At 46.9% G+C, this 15,877-nt stretch overlaps 2 protein-coding genes across 3 annotated transcripts in view; one reads left to right on the top strand and one right to left on the bottom strand.

Moving 5' to 3' along the window:
- Positions 1 to 11,246, bottom strand: part of TGFB3 (transforming growth factor beta 3) — a 44,461-nt gene extending 33,215 nt beyond the window's left edge. The window contains exons 1-2 of the mRNA XM_019519913.1: positions 11,235 to 11,246; positions 11,063 to 11,189 (exon numbers count right to left, since the gene is read on the bottom strand). Coding sequence (XP_019375458.1) covers positions 11,063 to 11,189; positions 11,235 to 11,246 — 139 coding nt within the window. The remainder of the gene's footprint in view (positions 1 to 11,062; positions 11,190 to 11,234) is intronic.
- The window catches only part of IFT43 (intraflagellar transport 43), a 91,139-nt gene continuing 86,467 nt past the window's right edge, over positions 11,206 to 15,877 (top strand). The window contains exons 1-2 of one of the 2 annotated variants that reach the window (XM_019518777.1): positions 11,206 to 11,295; positions 13,416 to 13,508. In XM_019518777.1, the coding sequence (XP_019374322.1) occupies positions 11,245 to 11,295; positions 13,416 to 13,508 (144 nt within the window). In that variant the 5' untranslated portion in view covers positions 11,206 to 11,244. The remainder of the gene's footprint in view (positions 11,296 to 13,415; positions 13,509 to 15,877) is intronic. The other variant, XM_019518778.1, reaches the window with a different exon arrangement.

Genomic DNA, 15,877 nt, shown 5'->3' with positions numbered 1-15,877 from the left:
TTGTTCCCTCCCCCCTGCCCCTTTCTGCTATGTCAGGGTTTTTTTTAGCTTCCCCCAGATGCGCTGGGTGTTGGCTACAGCCAAGGCTGGGGAATTTGACTGGGGTGTGCCAATGCTCCTGCTGGGGCTAAAGCCAGAGGTTTCTGACTAGAGCAGCATTTCTCAACCCATGGGTCACAAAAATATATGAAAGGGTCACAAACAAGCTTTAAAAATGGATCAACAAACTTAAAACATGGATTCTCCTTTGAAGGAGAAAAATGTGGGAAAGCGTGGCTTTTCCCTTGCAGGCTGGCAGAGTTTCAGCCTGTGAGGGGCTGCTTGGGTGCCCCCCATGCCCCACACATGCCCCCCCCAGCCCCACACACCTACCCCCTGCCTCACACACTGGGGGCTGGGGGTGAGAGGCAGCAGGTCAGGAGTGAGGGGCATTGGGTCAGGGCTGGCCATTGGATTTTACAAATGGGTCCTGGTACAAAAAATGTTGACAATTACTGGACTAGAGGGTCTTCTCCTTTGCTCAGGGTCAGAGTGATTCTCATATTTGAGGTCAAGAAGGAATTTTACCCCATGGTCAGATTCATATGGATCAGGTTGGTATGGACTGTGGGGGCTTTTGCCTTTCTCTGTAATGGGGTGTATGGCCCTCTCCCCAGGAACTCTTTAAGTATATATTGACAATGTTTCATGGAAGCAGGGTATTGGCTTTACCTGTGACAGGTTAGGGTATTAAGTCTGTGTTATGTCAGGGTAAATGGTAATCTTACGTAGAGTTTATCTTATGGATTGTATAGAGTGGTTTGGACAGGGATATTCCTGTCTCATGCAGGGGGTTGGGCTCAATGGCCTCTGGAGGTCTCTTCTAGCCCAACTTCTCTATGATTCTATGACATGCCCACAACTGTATCTCTTGAATCTTGCAGGGATGCTCTAAGCATGCCTAGCATCAACTGACAGCACTGATGTCCATACACACTATGGAAGTCCTGGCCACTTTTAATCTTCCCCCTTGCTGCTAGTCAGCGGCTGCAGCAATCCCCCAGGAAGTGGGAGACCTGGGTTCTAGGATGAAAATATTCAAACATACAGCTCTTATTTTCCAGGAGAGTTCCCCAACCACCAAAATATAGGTTGTTTGTTGCATGGGGAAGCACTTGCCAGCTCCTTCTGTTGAAATTGTAACACTGGAGCAAAGAATGCAGGTGTTACTGGACCAGATAGATGTCGCCTAGTGGTTAGGACACTCACCTGGGGGGAGTCCTGTGTTCTGGTTCTAAGCCTGTTTGTATACTTTATTCAATGGCTGCTTAACGGGAGAGCCAGAAACTGGCCTGGGAGCAGAGAGGAGGGATCAGAAACTAGGACTCACCCACCCCCCTGCCTTCCCCCTTTAGAAATGCCCTCCTGACTGTACTGCAGAATCTTGCTCCCTCTTTCTGAGCTCATTAATTTAAAATGCTTTGCCACACAATGCCTCAGCCTCAGGAGGAGTTGAGAGCACTGCTAGCAGAGGACAGCCTAATGCTTGGTGCATTTGCTTGGCAGGTGGGAGATTGGGGTTTGAACTTTCTTAAAGCCTGAGAAAAGCTTAGATTCCATGTTTGCTCCTTCCTGAATGAGTGATCTAGCAGCTGCTTAGGTCAGTAGTTCTCAGCCAGGGTGTCAGAAGACCCTTTTAACCTAATGCAGGAACTGGTTCTGCCTGTGTTAGGTTAAACCTGCTGCATGTACTTCCAGGTCCATTTCCACGCAAGCCTTCTGGAAACAGAGGCACATGGGGTAGTTCCACCTGGCAGTGGCACTGGCAGTCTGTGGATAAAGTATGCAAGCTGATACTTTAGAACAGGGGTTCTCAACTGGGGTGATGCCAAATTCAGAAAAGTTTTGGAGGGAGGCATTAGGTGTAAGAAGGCTGAGAACCACTGGCTTAGGCACTTAAATGTAGGTGAGGGTTCTAGGCTGTGAATCTCAGTCTGAGATAGGAGTCTAAGCCCCGGAGGGCATGTCTACATGTTCATTAATGCGTAAGGGTTTTGTTATACATGCTATAATTTAGTAAGGGTTTTGTGTAGACACACCCAGAGTGGAGGTCAGTCTTTTTGACAGGTGTGCCACAGTGTAAGCCCTGCTCCCCGACAAGTGCCATTCCTAACTCCTTCCCCGCCTGATCTATTACTCTGCTTTCTCCCTCTCTTGTGTTCCCTTTCCAATCTGTCGCTCTGGTTTCTGTTCCCTTCCCAATCTCCCATGTGCCACACATAGAGGCTGCCTTTGCCTCTTGAGGCATATATGCTGAGTCTTGTCCAGAGGGCTATAAGTACCACTGCACTGGATTCTGCAGGATATGGTGACTGACCATTGGAGGATTTGAGGCAGGATGAGCAGTGCTCTATTGGGCTGTGAAGGGATGCTGTAAAGTTGACCTCTTAATAAAGGGTATCTGCTAGCTCTATAGCTAACACTGGAGTAGCTGCTGCTGAGATACAGTGTCTAATTCTAGTGTCAACAATTCAAGAAAGATGTTGAAAATTGGAGAGGGCTCAGAGAAAAGCCATGAGAACGATTAAAGCACTAGAAAATATGTCTTATATTAAAAGCCTCCAGGAGCTCCATCTGCTTAACTCTTCAAAGGGAAGGTTAAGGGGGGACTTGATCATAGTGTATAAGTAATTGCATGGGGAGCAGGAATTTGATAAAAAGACTCTTTAATCTAGCAGACCAAGATAGCCAGATATAATGGCTGGAAGGTTAAGCTAGGCAAAGTCCAACTTGAAATAAGGTTCAGATTTTTACCAGTGAGGGCAATTAATCACTGAACAACTTAGCAAGATTTCTAATGAATCTCCATCACAGGAAATATTTAAAAAAAGCTTGGTTATCTTCTGTAAAAAATATGCGTGTGTCTGTGTATACATACATACATATCCATACTTTAATACAGGGAACTCCTGTGGCCTCTGTTATGCAGGAAACTAAACTAGGTATAGAAGATCTAATGTGTTTTGGCTGTCTGTAAAACATTTGGTATGGTACCGGATGGGGAAATGAATCATAGAATCATAGTGAAGTAGGGTAGAAGGGTCCTAAGGAGGTAATCTAGCCCGCCCCCCTGCCTGAGGAAGGATCATCCCTATCCAAACCATCCTATACAATCTATAAGCTAAACTCTACATAAGACTACCATCAAACCTGACACTACACAGACCTAACACTCAAAGCTGCCACAGGTAAAGCAGGGGAACCACAGCAACCAATGTCTTGCTTATATCTTCTTCTCATGTCTCTACACCACATTTGACTATTTTGTTATACATGCTATGCCAACATCCAAAACATTAATAAACAAATTGAACAGCACTGGGCCCAGGAGAGACTCCACTCGAAACCTCCTGCTAGTCTGACATGGACCTTTTAATAATTACCCTTTGCTTGCTGCTATTGAGCCAGTTATGTATGCAACTTATAGTAGTTTTATCCAGCCCACATTTCTCCAATTTGTTTATGAGAAGGTCATGCGGGACCTTGTCAAAAGACTTGCTGAAGTCGAGATACGCTATATCCACAGCATTCCTTTTATCCACCCATGTATTTACTTTGTCAAAGGAGATCAAGTTTGTTTGATATGACTTGTTTTTCATAAATTCATGCTGGCTGCCTGTGCTCAGCCTTTCCTCTTCCAGATGCTTGCAAATAACCTCCCTTAGGATATGCTGCAGTAACTTCCCCAGTATTGAGGTGAGGCTAACTGTAGTTCCCTGGGTACTCCTTTTTGCCTTATTTAAAGAGGGGCACTATGCTGGCCCTTTTCCAGTCCTCTGGTACCTGGCCCATCTACCACAATTTCATGAAGATCATTGCCAAGGACTCCGAGATCTCCTTTGCCAGGTCCTTCAGTATCCTGGATGAAGTTCATCCAGCCCTGCTGACTTGAATTCATTCAGATCCAACAAAAGCTGTCTGACAATTTCTTTTGTCATCTCCTCCCTCAGCTTGTCCCCTTCCTTATCCAGTTAATTCTTATTAGATGTTTGGCTGCAACTTAATCTTTTTTGTGAAGACCGAGGCAAAGTAGTTATTGAGTAGATTCACCTTCTTTGCATCTTCTGTTAGGAGTCCTCTCTGGCTTGTTAACAGACAACCCACAGGTCTTTCTTTTCTGGCCAACATACTTATAGAACTTCTTGTTGTCTTTAATCTCTTTTGCCAGGTGCAGCTTGTTCTTCATCTTTGCCTTCCTGATTTTGTCCCTGCAGGTTCTTGCTATTTCCTGGTATGTTTCCTTGGTGACCTGCCCATTCTTCCATTGCCTGTATGCATTCCTTTTGCTTTTGAGGCATTTTAGAAGCTCCTTGTGCAGCCACACTAGCCTCTTGTATTTTTCTGTGCTTCCATCATGTCAGGCAGTTTCTGCTTGTTCCCTTTAGAAGCTCTCTGCCCTCCAACACACCTTTATCCTTCAGTCTGTCCTCCCATGGCATCATGTCTATTAACTCCTTGAGTCAGATGAAATCTGCCTTTTGAAATCTAGTGTTCTAATTTTGCTGACTTTATGCTTTCCCTGTCTCAGGATCTGGAATTCTATCATATCATGATTGCCCCCTTCCAAGTTACCCATCACCTTCACATTCTCCACCAATTCTTCCCTATTGGTCAGGACAAGATCCAGGATAGATGATCACCTAGTTGTATCCTCCATTTTCTGGAGTAGAAAGTTGTCCTCCACACAAGTTAGGAACCAGCTTGACATTTTATGTTTGCTTGCATTGTTCTTCCAGCAGAAATCTGGAAAACTAAAGTCTCCCATCAGTATCATCCCATAGCTTTTGGATAAATTTTTCACCTGCATGGGTGAAATTTGTCACCTCATTCACCTCCTCTTCCTGATTTTGTGGTCTATAATAAATCCCCGTCATTGTATTGGTGCTACATCTTTTACCTTTCATCTTCACCCTGATGCATTCTGCGTTGCTGCTGCCTTACTCCTGAACCAGGGAACAAATGTATGTTTTTGACATACAAAGCAACACCACCACCTTTTCTCCTGATTTTCCAAAACAGAGTGTAACCCTTGATGTTGACATTCCAGTCATAAGAGCTGTTCCACAAGGTCAAATACTAATACGTCTAATATTTAGATGGAGATGAGTATAGGGAAGGCAAAAAGGTAAATTGCTAGCTAAATGGGCTTAGGTTCCTATCTCAGAATGGAGATTTGTGCTGTGCTAAAAGGAGGAAGATGGAAGGAGGTTTATTAGTGGAGTTCCTCAAGGACTGGTCTTGGTAACAGTCTTAATTAATATTTATACTTGCAACCTTTACAACACTGTGTGCTACTTTGTGGATTACCTAAAATCTTCAATACAAAGGAGAATGAGAATATCCCACAGGAAACACTAAGTAACCTTGAGGACTGGAGTAGGACAAATGGGATGACTTTTAATAGTTCAAGTGATTTTTAGCAGTGCAAAATGTAAGGTCATGCACTGGGGTACTTATACACATGCTGGACATCTGCTCCAACACGCGCTAATTAGCAGGTGTCAAAGGAGACTTGATTAACTGAGTGTGTTGGAGCATGCTAATTAGCACTCTCTGGCAGCCTCTGTCATGTGTATTCATTGTCCCTGCATTTCAAAATGGTGGCGGGGAGCTTTAACTAAAGCTAATCGAAGAAGCTGTAGTTAAAGTGCCCCCGCCTCCATTTTGAAGTGTGGGATGCTGAATACACAAGACACTGAGGGTGCTTTAATTAGAGTGGCTCTCTGAGCTGCTTTAATTAAAGTGCCCCACCCTGGAGCGCAGGTAACCATGCCTTTGGAGACTAAAAGAATTCTGCAGGTTGTGGGATGGGTTGGAGGTTTGTTACTCAGGAATGACAGAAGAAAGATGTGAGTGTTTTGGTGAACCATGAGATGACTGTAGCCACTGGTATCATATAGCTTTAAAAGAAAAAGGATATCCAGCAGAGAGAGAAATTTCAAAGCCATTATACAAGGCATGGATGAGACCTCATTTGGAATACTGCTACAATTCTAGTTATCTGTCTTCAAGAAAGATTAATTTGGATTGGAAGAGATGCAAAGGGCTACTTGTCTTCCCCTTATTACCCTGTCTTACAAGAGGACACTTAAAGAATGCAGCTAGTTTAACCTAACAAAATAAAGGATGAGAAGGGAATATTATTATATATCAGTAGTAGACGCTTAAATGTCATAGAGGGAGATGAGCTAATTCAGCTGAAGGACTACATTGGCTCAAAAATAAAAGGGAATAACCTGACTTAGTTCTGTGTTTTAATAAGTGCCTTCCACTCCTATGATCCCAGAGTTCCCTTATGGCCTTTTAATATGGGTCCTTATAGTGCATATTCCTTAGAGGTGAATTGCTGTTTTGTTTCTCATGTGAAACATGTGGTAGCAGAAAATACTACTTTGGCCACAAGAGGCTAGCTGTTAACTTCAGAGTTGTTCCTTGAGTGATACCTGTGGTATAGGTAAGCTTTTGTTAGATGGCTGGAGTGCAGGAGTGTCTCCTGGAGGGGTTGTAAATGTGTTTTGGTTCCTCCTTCACCCATTCTTCTACTCTGGCCACAGCAGTGCCATAGCAACAAAGTTTGGTGCCTAGGTAAAGCCTACAGTGGCTGCCCGCCCTCACCTCTCGCACAGATCTGGGGGGCACATGTCCCCCCATTTTTGCCTGGGAGTACAGGGAGCTGCCCTTCCCCCATCCCCATGCCCCCACAAAATGAGCCACTCACGGCTCCATCCTGCGCCCTGCTCTGGCTGGGCAGTTTCTGTTGGCACCCCTTTGCTTCAGCGCCCAAGATGGTCGCCCCGCTTACCTCTCCACACTTTGCTACGTCACTGGGCTACAGTGAGTTGCATTGCAAGAGCCATTGCTAGATGTATCTGCCTTTAACTCCACCACTGTCTCTTAGTTGGATGCATGGCAGGAAGCACAAGACAGGAAGAGAGGGATTGTGTGGATACCCATTCTTTCCACAAAATAGACAAATCATTAGCCTAAGAACACTTCCCACCCCAGCAGCTCATCTGTCAAGAGGGTTGAAGGAGCTCCAGACTGCTGGAATGCCAGTGACAGTAGGTCACTCTCCTTCTCCTTCTCCTTCTGGGTGGTCCTTTAGGCTAGGGGTTGGTAACATTTCTGCAGTAGGGGGCCACTTTAGTGGAGCTTGACTGCTCAGGGGTGGCTTCCAACCCAGTCTGCGCTGCTGGAGCCAGAATATTCCCTTCCCTTGCACTTAAGCCAATTCTCCTTGCTGCCCAGCTGCTGCACAGGTAAAGTCTTCCACTGCTAAAATCCCTCAGCTCTGTAGCCCAGATAAAATAGCTCTGCAGGCTGGATCTGGCCCATGGGTTTTAGGTTGCCAACATCTGTTCTAGTATAATCCAAGTGAAGAACAGCCCCTGGTGGCTCAGAGAAGCAACTGCTGGACAGTTGCACAGCACTGACGCATCAGTGCCCAGCTAAACTGTGGTGAAACGTGGAAGTGTTGTTCAATACATGAATGAAGTGTCTGACACTTGGTAGCCCTGGCTGCCAAATCTAAGTGGTGCTGAGAGCTTGAGGGACTGGGGGATGTGCTGCCTGCCTGGAGCAAAAATTCAGGATATCACGGAGAGACTACCAAAGCTCATCCATCCTTTGGACCACTGTCTCTTTGTGCTTGTCCATGTAGGCACCAACAGGACTGTCAGGAATGACACTGAGCAGCTCGGAGGTGACTCTGAGGTGATTGGCAGGAGGATTAAGGAGCTTGGAGCACAAGTGGTGTTTTCATCATTTTTTTTTTCTTTGGAAGGCAAGAATTCAGGGAGAGATCATTGTATCCTGGAAGTGAATGCATGTCTGAGACAGTGGTGTCAATGTGAAGGCTTGGGCTTCTTCAGAAATGGGTGGATGTTCTTGGGAAGAGGACTGCTATCAAGAGATGGAATACAACTGATAAGAATGGAGAAGAGCATCTTTGGCCATTGTCAGACCAACCTAGTAAGGAGGGCTTTAAACTAGGTCCCATAGAGAATGGTGATCAAAACCCTCTAGCAACAGGGCACACAATTCAGAGGGGAAAGGACTCAAAGAAGCAATTTAACTCTGGGAAAGGGCCACAGATCTACAGGATTGCAACAACTGGTGCAAAAGGGAAGCAAGTAGGTCAAAATGCAAAATACATCCAATGCATGTGTACAGTTGTGAGAAGTATGGTTAATAAACAAGGTGAGCTGCAAGCTGAAGCCTGTGAAAAGAACTATGATCTGATTGGCATCACAAAGACCTGGTTTTACCAAGATGAGTCTACAGTGTGATGCAGACATACAAAAGGCAAATGCGGTTTTGGGATGCATCAATAGAAGTATTAGGTATAAGACACGTGAGGTGATAGCGCCTCTCTACTTGGCATTGGTTAGGCCTCATCTGGAGTACTGCATGCAGTTCTGGGTTCCACATTTTAAAAAGGATATGGAGAAGTTAGAGAGGATCTAGAGGCAGGCAACAAACATGATAAAAGACTTGGAAAGCAAGATGTATGAGGAAAAGCAGAAGCAGCTAGGCATGTTCAGCTTGCAGAAAAGGTGCTTAAGAGGGGACCTGGTAGCAGTCTTCAAATATTTGAAGGGCTGCCACAAAGCAGTGGGAAAGAATCTTTTTCCTCTTGTTCAAGAGAGGAGGATGTGGATCAATGGCTTGAAATTGCAGCAAAATCATTTAGATTGGATATCTGGAAAAACTTCTTCACTGTTAGAATAGTGAGGCAGTGGAATAGACTGCCTAGGGAAGTTGTGAACTCTTCATCACTGGAGATGTTGGACAGTCATTGGTTGAGGATGATCTAAGAATAGCTATACCTATTTTCTACTATGGGTATTCCCCATTCTTCTGGGCTTTGTTGGTTGACCGTGTCCACCTCTACCCCTCTTTTTGCTTTGTGTGTCAGGGTGCTTTTAAGCCTTCCTCAGAGACATTGGGTGTTGGTTACAGCCAAAGCTGGAGATTTTGATTGGGGTATTCCAGTGCTCCTACTGGGACCAAAGCTGGAAGTTCCTGGCTACCAGGCACCAAAGCTGGAGGGTCAGAGCAATTGCCGTATTTGGGGTCAGGAAGGAATTTTACCCCCTGGCCAGATTGATATGGACTGTGGGGTTTTTGCCTTTGTCTATAGCAGGAAGCATGGCCTTCTGTCCTATATCTCTTGGGCATACAAGGGGTGATCAAAAAGTTCTAAGACTTAGCCTTTATTTTAAAGAAGAGTGTACAAACAACATTTTTATGAGCTGTCCCCTTCAAAGTAATCTCCCCCAGATGATATGCACTTGTCCCAATGTCCCTGCCACTTTCGGAAGCAATGCTGGAAGTCTTCAACTGTGAGTTTTTTGAGTTCCGCTTTCACATTCTTATGGATGGTTGGAATGTCATCAAGTCTCCTTCCTTTCAGCTTCATTTTGATTTTTGGGAACAGAAAAAAATCACATGGGCAAGGTCAGGTGAATACGGAGGGTGTGGTATCACAGGAATGTTTTTTTCAGCCAAAAATTCTTGAATGGAAACAGCAGTGTGTGAAGGAGCATTGTCATGGTGCAGAAACCATCAACCATTTTCACACAGCTCACGGTGGTTTCTTTTAACTTTATCCCTCAATCGAATCAAAACCTCTTTATAAAAGGCCTGACTGATTGTTTGACCACTCGGTACAAATTTCTGATGAACAATACCCTGTACATCAAGTCTTAGAACTTTTTTATCAAACCACGTATATTGACAACATTTCATAGAAGCAGGACATTGGCTACTGTGGCTCTCCTGCTTTACCTGTGGCAGGTTAGGGTGTTAGGTCTGTGTTGATGGTTGTCTTATGTAGGGTTTAGATTATGGGTTGTATAGGATGGTTTGGAATGATCCTGCTTCAGGCAGGGAGTTGGATTAGATGACCTCTGGAGGCCTCTTCCAACCCAACTTCTCTATAATTCTATCTGAAAACTTGTCTAACTTTATCCCAGCTATACAGTTGATCCAATAAAGGATCTCGCCCAAAAAAATCCTTGCCTCTTGCATAAATATTTGTAGACCTCTGGAGCCCAAACTGCAGAAACCACCAGAACGACATTTCTCATTTCCATCATTGTCTTGAGTTTTGTATGGTAATAAAAAGGAATTGGCCTACATACAAATCAGCAATCCGTTAAACCACTTTACATATAAACTAAATGCAGAAGAAAGACCAAGTGAACCCAGTCACTGGCTGCTTCTAGAACTTTGCTTTTATGCCAACAATTAATGGTGCACACATACAGAGGGGCATAGATACGCTTTAGACAATTACAGGAATAATAATAGTTCATTAGAGTCTGATTTAGTGCTATGATTTGGACAGCTGTGGTGAGTGTGTGGGGGTGACAGGGAATGGTCTCTAGTGGGGATTAGATGAGCCGTGTCTGAGCAGTTTGAAGAGAACCAAAGCAATGCCACAGTCGTGCTCTGTTCCACCCTCCATACACAGCCTTCTCCTCAAGCACATCTTGTTAGTTACATTTAAAGTTTCTTACCATAACTCCATACATTAACATGCTGTACTGACCCTTACAAGGAAGCTGCAACAAACCAGCATCACATTTAATTCTGTGGTTGTCCTCACAGACAGCCGGGCACATGGCAGCGAATCAGCAGCACACAGCACTACTACACTACAGTTAGTACTAACTACACTATATAGGCATGCCCATACTGCGCGGTTATTTCCAGTTAGTGTGCTGTAACATAATTTACTGCGGAGTAAACGTGCACGTGTAGGTGCGCCCCCTGAGAGTTACTTGGGTTTTGCATAATCTGCGCCAATGAGCTGCCTCCAAAATGATTGCACAGTTTGAACACTTTCACTGGGATTGATCGGGCATCGTACACGGTTTGCCGTTATATTACAAATAGGACCATTCTCTGCAGTCGCAACACGGCGGGTCGGAGAGGGGAGGGCCTGGCCGGGCCCGGCCGCCTCCGCTCCGCTGCGCTGCGCTCTGAGCGAGGCGGATCCGGGCAGCTCGAACCGGACCTTGACCCACGGCTCCCCCTCGTTCCAGTGCAGCTTCCCCTTTATTTGCGCCCGCTTCAGCGATGCCCACCGAGCTCCCTGCCCGCCGCCCGAGCCCCTTTAAGGTGGGGAGGAGGTGGCTCGGTTGCTAGGGACGCGGAGGGGCGGGGCCTTTCCCGGAAGTGGGCGGGGCCGGGCACGGCATGGAGGCCGAGTTGGAGCTGGGCGAGGGCGCGCGCCGGGGGCCCCCCGCGGTGAGACCGGACTGACCCATTCCCCCTCCTGTGGCGGGGCGGCGCTGGCCCCTTCCGCTTGGCTGTGGCACGCGCCGGAGCGGCGTCCCGTGGCCGTGGCGGGGGCGCCTGGGTTTGCACAGGGCAGGCTGCGGGCTGGGCTGGGCGCGGGCCTCGGTGCCCTCCGCAGGTCCCTGCGGTCCTGCTTCTGCTGCTTGTGCCTCCCACTCCCGCCACCGGGACGTGGAAGAGGAACTGTCCCAGTCCCGACTCTTGTTTTGAATTGAACCCACATCCCGGGAGCAAGGCGAAGCATCCGCCTGGCCCTGTCCTTCGGGCCAAGCGTGGGTTCCAGCAGGGACTTGATTTGCCAGTGTTGCTCCCCGGGGCATCCTCTGTGCCAGCGCTTGCAGCCAGGCCTGTGATTCTGTTTGAGCTGAGGATGTTCCCTGGAGCAGGCTGGGCAGGTGGCCCTGGTAACTTGGCCCGAGGAGCAGCAGCTCTTTGCCTTTGATCACCATGTTTTACTGCATTTCTGTTGCTGTGGTGGCCACAGACACACATCAGTGTCAGGGCTTCATTGCATGGAGAGCGGCAGTCCGGGCATTGAATCACTGGCAGGCTAAGGTGACGCATGGAATATGGGGCAAGGCGGGGGGTGGATATGATTAAGTGGTACAGTTTTACAGTCCTGTTCAACACAGGCTCAAGTGTCTGCTCCCGTTGTGTGCACCTATTAACTTTTTATGGGCATTGTTGCAGAGTTAGATTTTTGAGTAGTGGCTTGAAGAAGGTTAGTGGTTTTGTGACTTGGCTCCAGGAGCGCGAGCCAGGCATATGGTGTGACATGGAAGGTGGCTGTGTGGGCGGTAGACAAAGGGGCACCTGTTGCTGGTATTTTGCTTGGTCTGTTTGGGCATCACTGCACTGGGTAAACATTGTAGCCGGGAAGCTTGTTTGTGTTTCCATGTTGGCAGTGTGGCAGAAAGCCACCTTGGTTTCTCCCCAAAAATCTCTGCCCTGTGACACTGTGATTTAAATCTCTGTGCTGTGACCATTCAGTTAGGATGGGCCCAGCACACAGGGGACCACACCCTCAGCCTGTCTCTTTAGGGAACTTGAGCTGGCTGCATTCCTGAGGGAGGGGGAAACCTGCTCCCTCTGCCTACGTGACTTGCATCACTTACCTGGGTAAGGGGTTTCTACCTGGGGAGCTGGAATCTGCCCGGTAACAGGTGATGCATTTCAGATTGGTTGGCTGACAGCCAACTGGGGCTGACCTCCGCTGGCCCAGGTGAATGAGGTCACAGGGGCTATATAAGTTAGGACGGGGAAGGAGGCGGTCGCTCCTCTCCGGCCATGAGGTGACGCAGCAGCCAGGCAGGGGACAGAGAAGCCTTAACATCTGAAACTGGCTCTCTCCCCCCAAACTCACGAGCTAGGAACCGCCTGCCTCCAAAGGGAAACTTCACCTGCCTTTGGAAGATGCTTGTGAGTAAGCTACTCAATCTGATTAGATATTTAGCTGGAAGTATCACAGATGCGTAATCAAAAGGCTACCACAGCCAGACTGTTTGCTCTTTAGGATTTCTAGATATTGCTCTATCCTGTACCCTAGTTTACCCTACCCCCTGTAATCAATAAAGTTCTCCTTTTTGACTGGTGTGGGAGACTTATTGAGGGGTGGGTCTAAATTATGCCTAAGAGACCCCTTAGGTCTGTGGACTAAGGGAGACTATACCTTTTTGCCCCCGGACTTGGGGAAGTACCCCAAGTGCCTGTATTGGGTTGAGTACCCGTGGGACTTTAGGCCTGTGTTACCCCAAGGACACAGGGCCGTGAGACAGTCCATTCTTGGGGTGGTGGCGGCACGTTACCCCCAGACTAGCGAGTGTGCTCCGGGAGAGGGGTCGGCCAGACATAAGATGCCCCTAGGGAGGCATTCGGAGCCTGGAAGGTGGTTGGGCGCAGGGAGGTGGGTGGCTCAACGCAGGAGCACCCCCTACTGGCCCGCCTCACGTGGTGGAAACAGCGGAGGGATACGAATACCCAGCTGTGTTCCTGAGGTGGGATCTCTGCACCCGCCACAGGCAGTGCCCTCAGGATGCCATTGTCAGTAACTGTGCTCTGTGCCCTTATAGGTGGCAAAGATGGGTCGGCGAGCTCGCCAGGATTCCTTTCCAGATGAAAATCATCTCAGCAGGAAGAATTCCTCTACAACTTCGATAGGCGAGGTGGGTGCCCAGGGGCTGGACCATGTGCCTGCAGTATAGGCTGCACCTAAAACCTGATGCCATCCCCATTAGAAAGTTCTTCATATCTTGTAGGATCTTGTTGGATCTTGTCTCAGCCCCTGTGCTGTGAGATGTGCTCTTACAGCTAGAGTCTAAAGCACCATTGTTTCCTGCTGAAAGTGCTTTCCAGTGTCTTAGTGCTGTGCTGGCCTCTCCAAAATGGAGAATTGTACAGGGGATTAGATATGAGGCCATGATTTTCTGACAGAGACATGCCTGCATGGGAGTTCAGAACAGGAGGGTATGGGGGACCCCGGACCTGTTGGGGGGAAAAGAGGGGTGAATGCAGCTGTTGCCTTGAGTGCTTTTTCCCCTGTTGTGGATTCTCTCCTTTGTACACTTATCTCATGCTTGCAAGATCAGATTGTCTTAGCTACCCGTGTCCATAGGGCTGTGTCTGTATCCTAGATGCCATTGCATGCTCCCCAGTGGGAGTGCTGAAGAATCTGAACAGGCACAGGCACCTGTCAGCTCCTTTTTACCCTCAATTGTAGCAAGACAGAAGTCTTGGCAGCATCTACTCTTTCTCTACTCACTGTACATGTTAGAACCATAGTGTTTTATAATTGCCCGCTGGTTAAAAAAAAAAAAGAAAGAAAAGAGCCTTTTTTCCTTGGATAAGCTTTCATTAGGTTAGACCCCTTCTGCCTATAAAGGGGAACTAGTTTCATGACAGAAATTAAATCAGCAGGATTTAAGAACTACCCTTGTGATGCTTTGATGCTTGTTAATGACAGACATCTTCCCCACTCCCCCCCAGTGCCTATTTTGCCTGGGAGAAGGAGGCATCCCAGAGCAAGGTTCTGCCCATTGCTTCCTTCAGGCTCATTCAGAGTGAAGGGAAGCTGGCCTGGAGTTCCTTAACTTTTTGAAAGAATGATAGTTTCCTCAGCAGCCAGCAGGGAGGTTATGCCAGAGCCTCATCCCTTTCTGGTCCGTCTTTTTGTTAGTACTCTGATGAGCTGAGATTTCATCCTGTGTTCCAGTTTTCATTTATCTGACAGGGGCAGAGCAGAGCACTGCTCCAGAAAAGAGCCATATCCCTGGTTGCTGTCCCTGGCACCTTGCATACAGACAATAGTACAAATCACTAGACTTGTGACTTGTCTTGAATCATTTGTTTAATGGCTATAAAGACATTATTTAAAGGCCCCTTTAGGTACTTGATACTGCCCTTCAAGACAGTGTGTGCAGTGTCCTTTAAAGTCAAGACACTGCTCTACCCTTGGTACTAGCTGTGATGTTTTGGTAACTAGGCTGTCTATGCCAGATGCCTCTGTACTCGGGAGCCCAGCACTTTCCACCATGATACTTACTGCTTCTGTGGTACCTAGATCATACGTGGTACCAAGTAACTTGTTAGTCGGCTTGGTAGCACAGTAAATTCTCCTCAAGAGATTTTAGTGGATGATATCCAAATTGCTGGGTTTAAGGAGGTATCTTTGGTATGGACTTTAATGGTATCCTTAGACCGGTCACACCTAATAGAACCACACTATCTTTGAAGAAAGTATAGTCTTTTCTGCTGAGCAAAGTAGAGGTTCATTTCACACCTTACCCTCACTGGGAGCTCATAAGAAGTAGATTTGCAATTCTACGGAGGAGTCTACAAAAGGTTTGTGGAAAGAAACCTAATGGTCTGCCTCCAGTATGTGTCCCTTATTAAGTACTCTCTGTTTCCAGTTATGACCGTAGTCGGCAAATTGATTTGTTTAGTACTACTTCGGTATCTGTAATATCTAGGCCCAGGTCACCTTCCACAAAGCTGTATCCAACTGGTGCAGTTGCCCAGGCAGGAGGAGCAGATTGAAGAAGAGCATCAACTGATCCCTTCTTCAGTTTCCTCATCCTGCTAAGATGAAGCTATGGTTCCACCTGTATCTGCCTTGATGACTAATTCAAGTTGTTGCAAGGTGTTATTAGAAAGTGCATGGCAGAAATATGGGTATATCCTTAGAGGAAGTTTAAAAGAAACGCACAGATTATTGGACATTTTGAATGCTGTTTCTGAAGATGTAGTAAGCCTCCTCCTAAATAAGGGTCTGCAAACCCCACAAGGGAGCCTGCACAAAGAATGTGGCATGTCCTAGATGCATTAGAAATAGCTGGTAGGAGGTGCCAGCCCAATGCTAAATGATTTGATGTCCAACACTAGGGCTGCTGTTCAAGAGGTCAGAACATCAGGCATCTCTTAAGTTTGCACAGAAAGATTTGGACAAATTCGACTTAATCAGTTACAAGAATCATTTTCTAGTACAGCGTTTCCCAACCTTTTTAACCACATGACTCACTCACATGGTTTCTCCTGC

The sequence above is a fragment of the Gavialis gangeticus genome, unplaced genomic scaffold (genome assembly GCF_001723915.1).
Source record: "Gavialis gangeticus isolate Ggan-Ray unplaced genomic scaffold, GavGan_comp1, whole genome shotgun sequence".
In the NCBI taxonomy this organism is placed as follows: domain Eukaryota; kingdom Metazoa; phylum Chordata; order Crocodylia; family Gavialidae; genus Gavialis; species Gavialis gangeticus.
The sequence above is the reverse complement of the archived record's forward strand: the minus strand, read 5'-3'. Positions and strand labels throughout refer to the sequence as shown.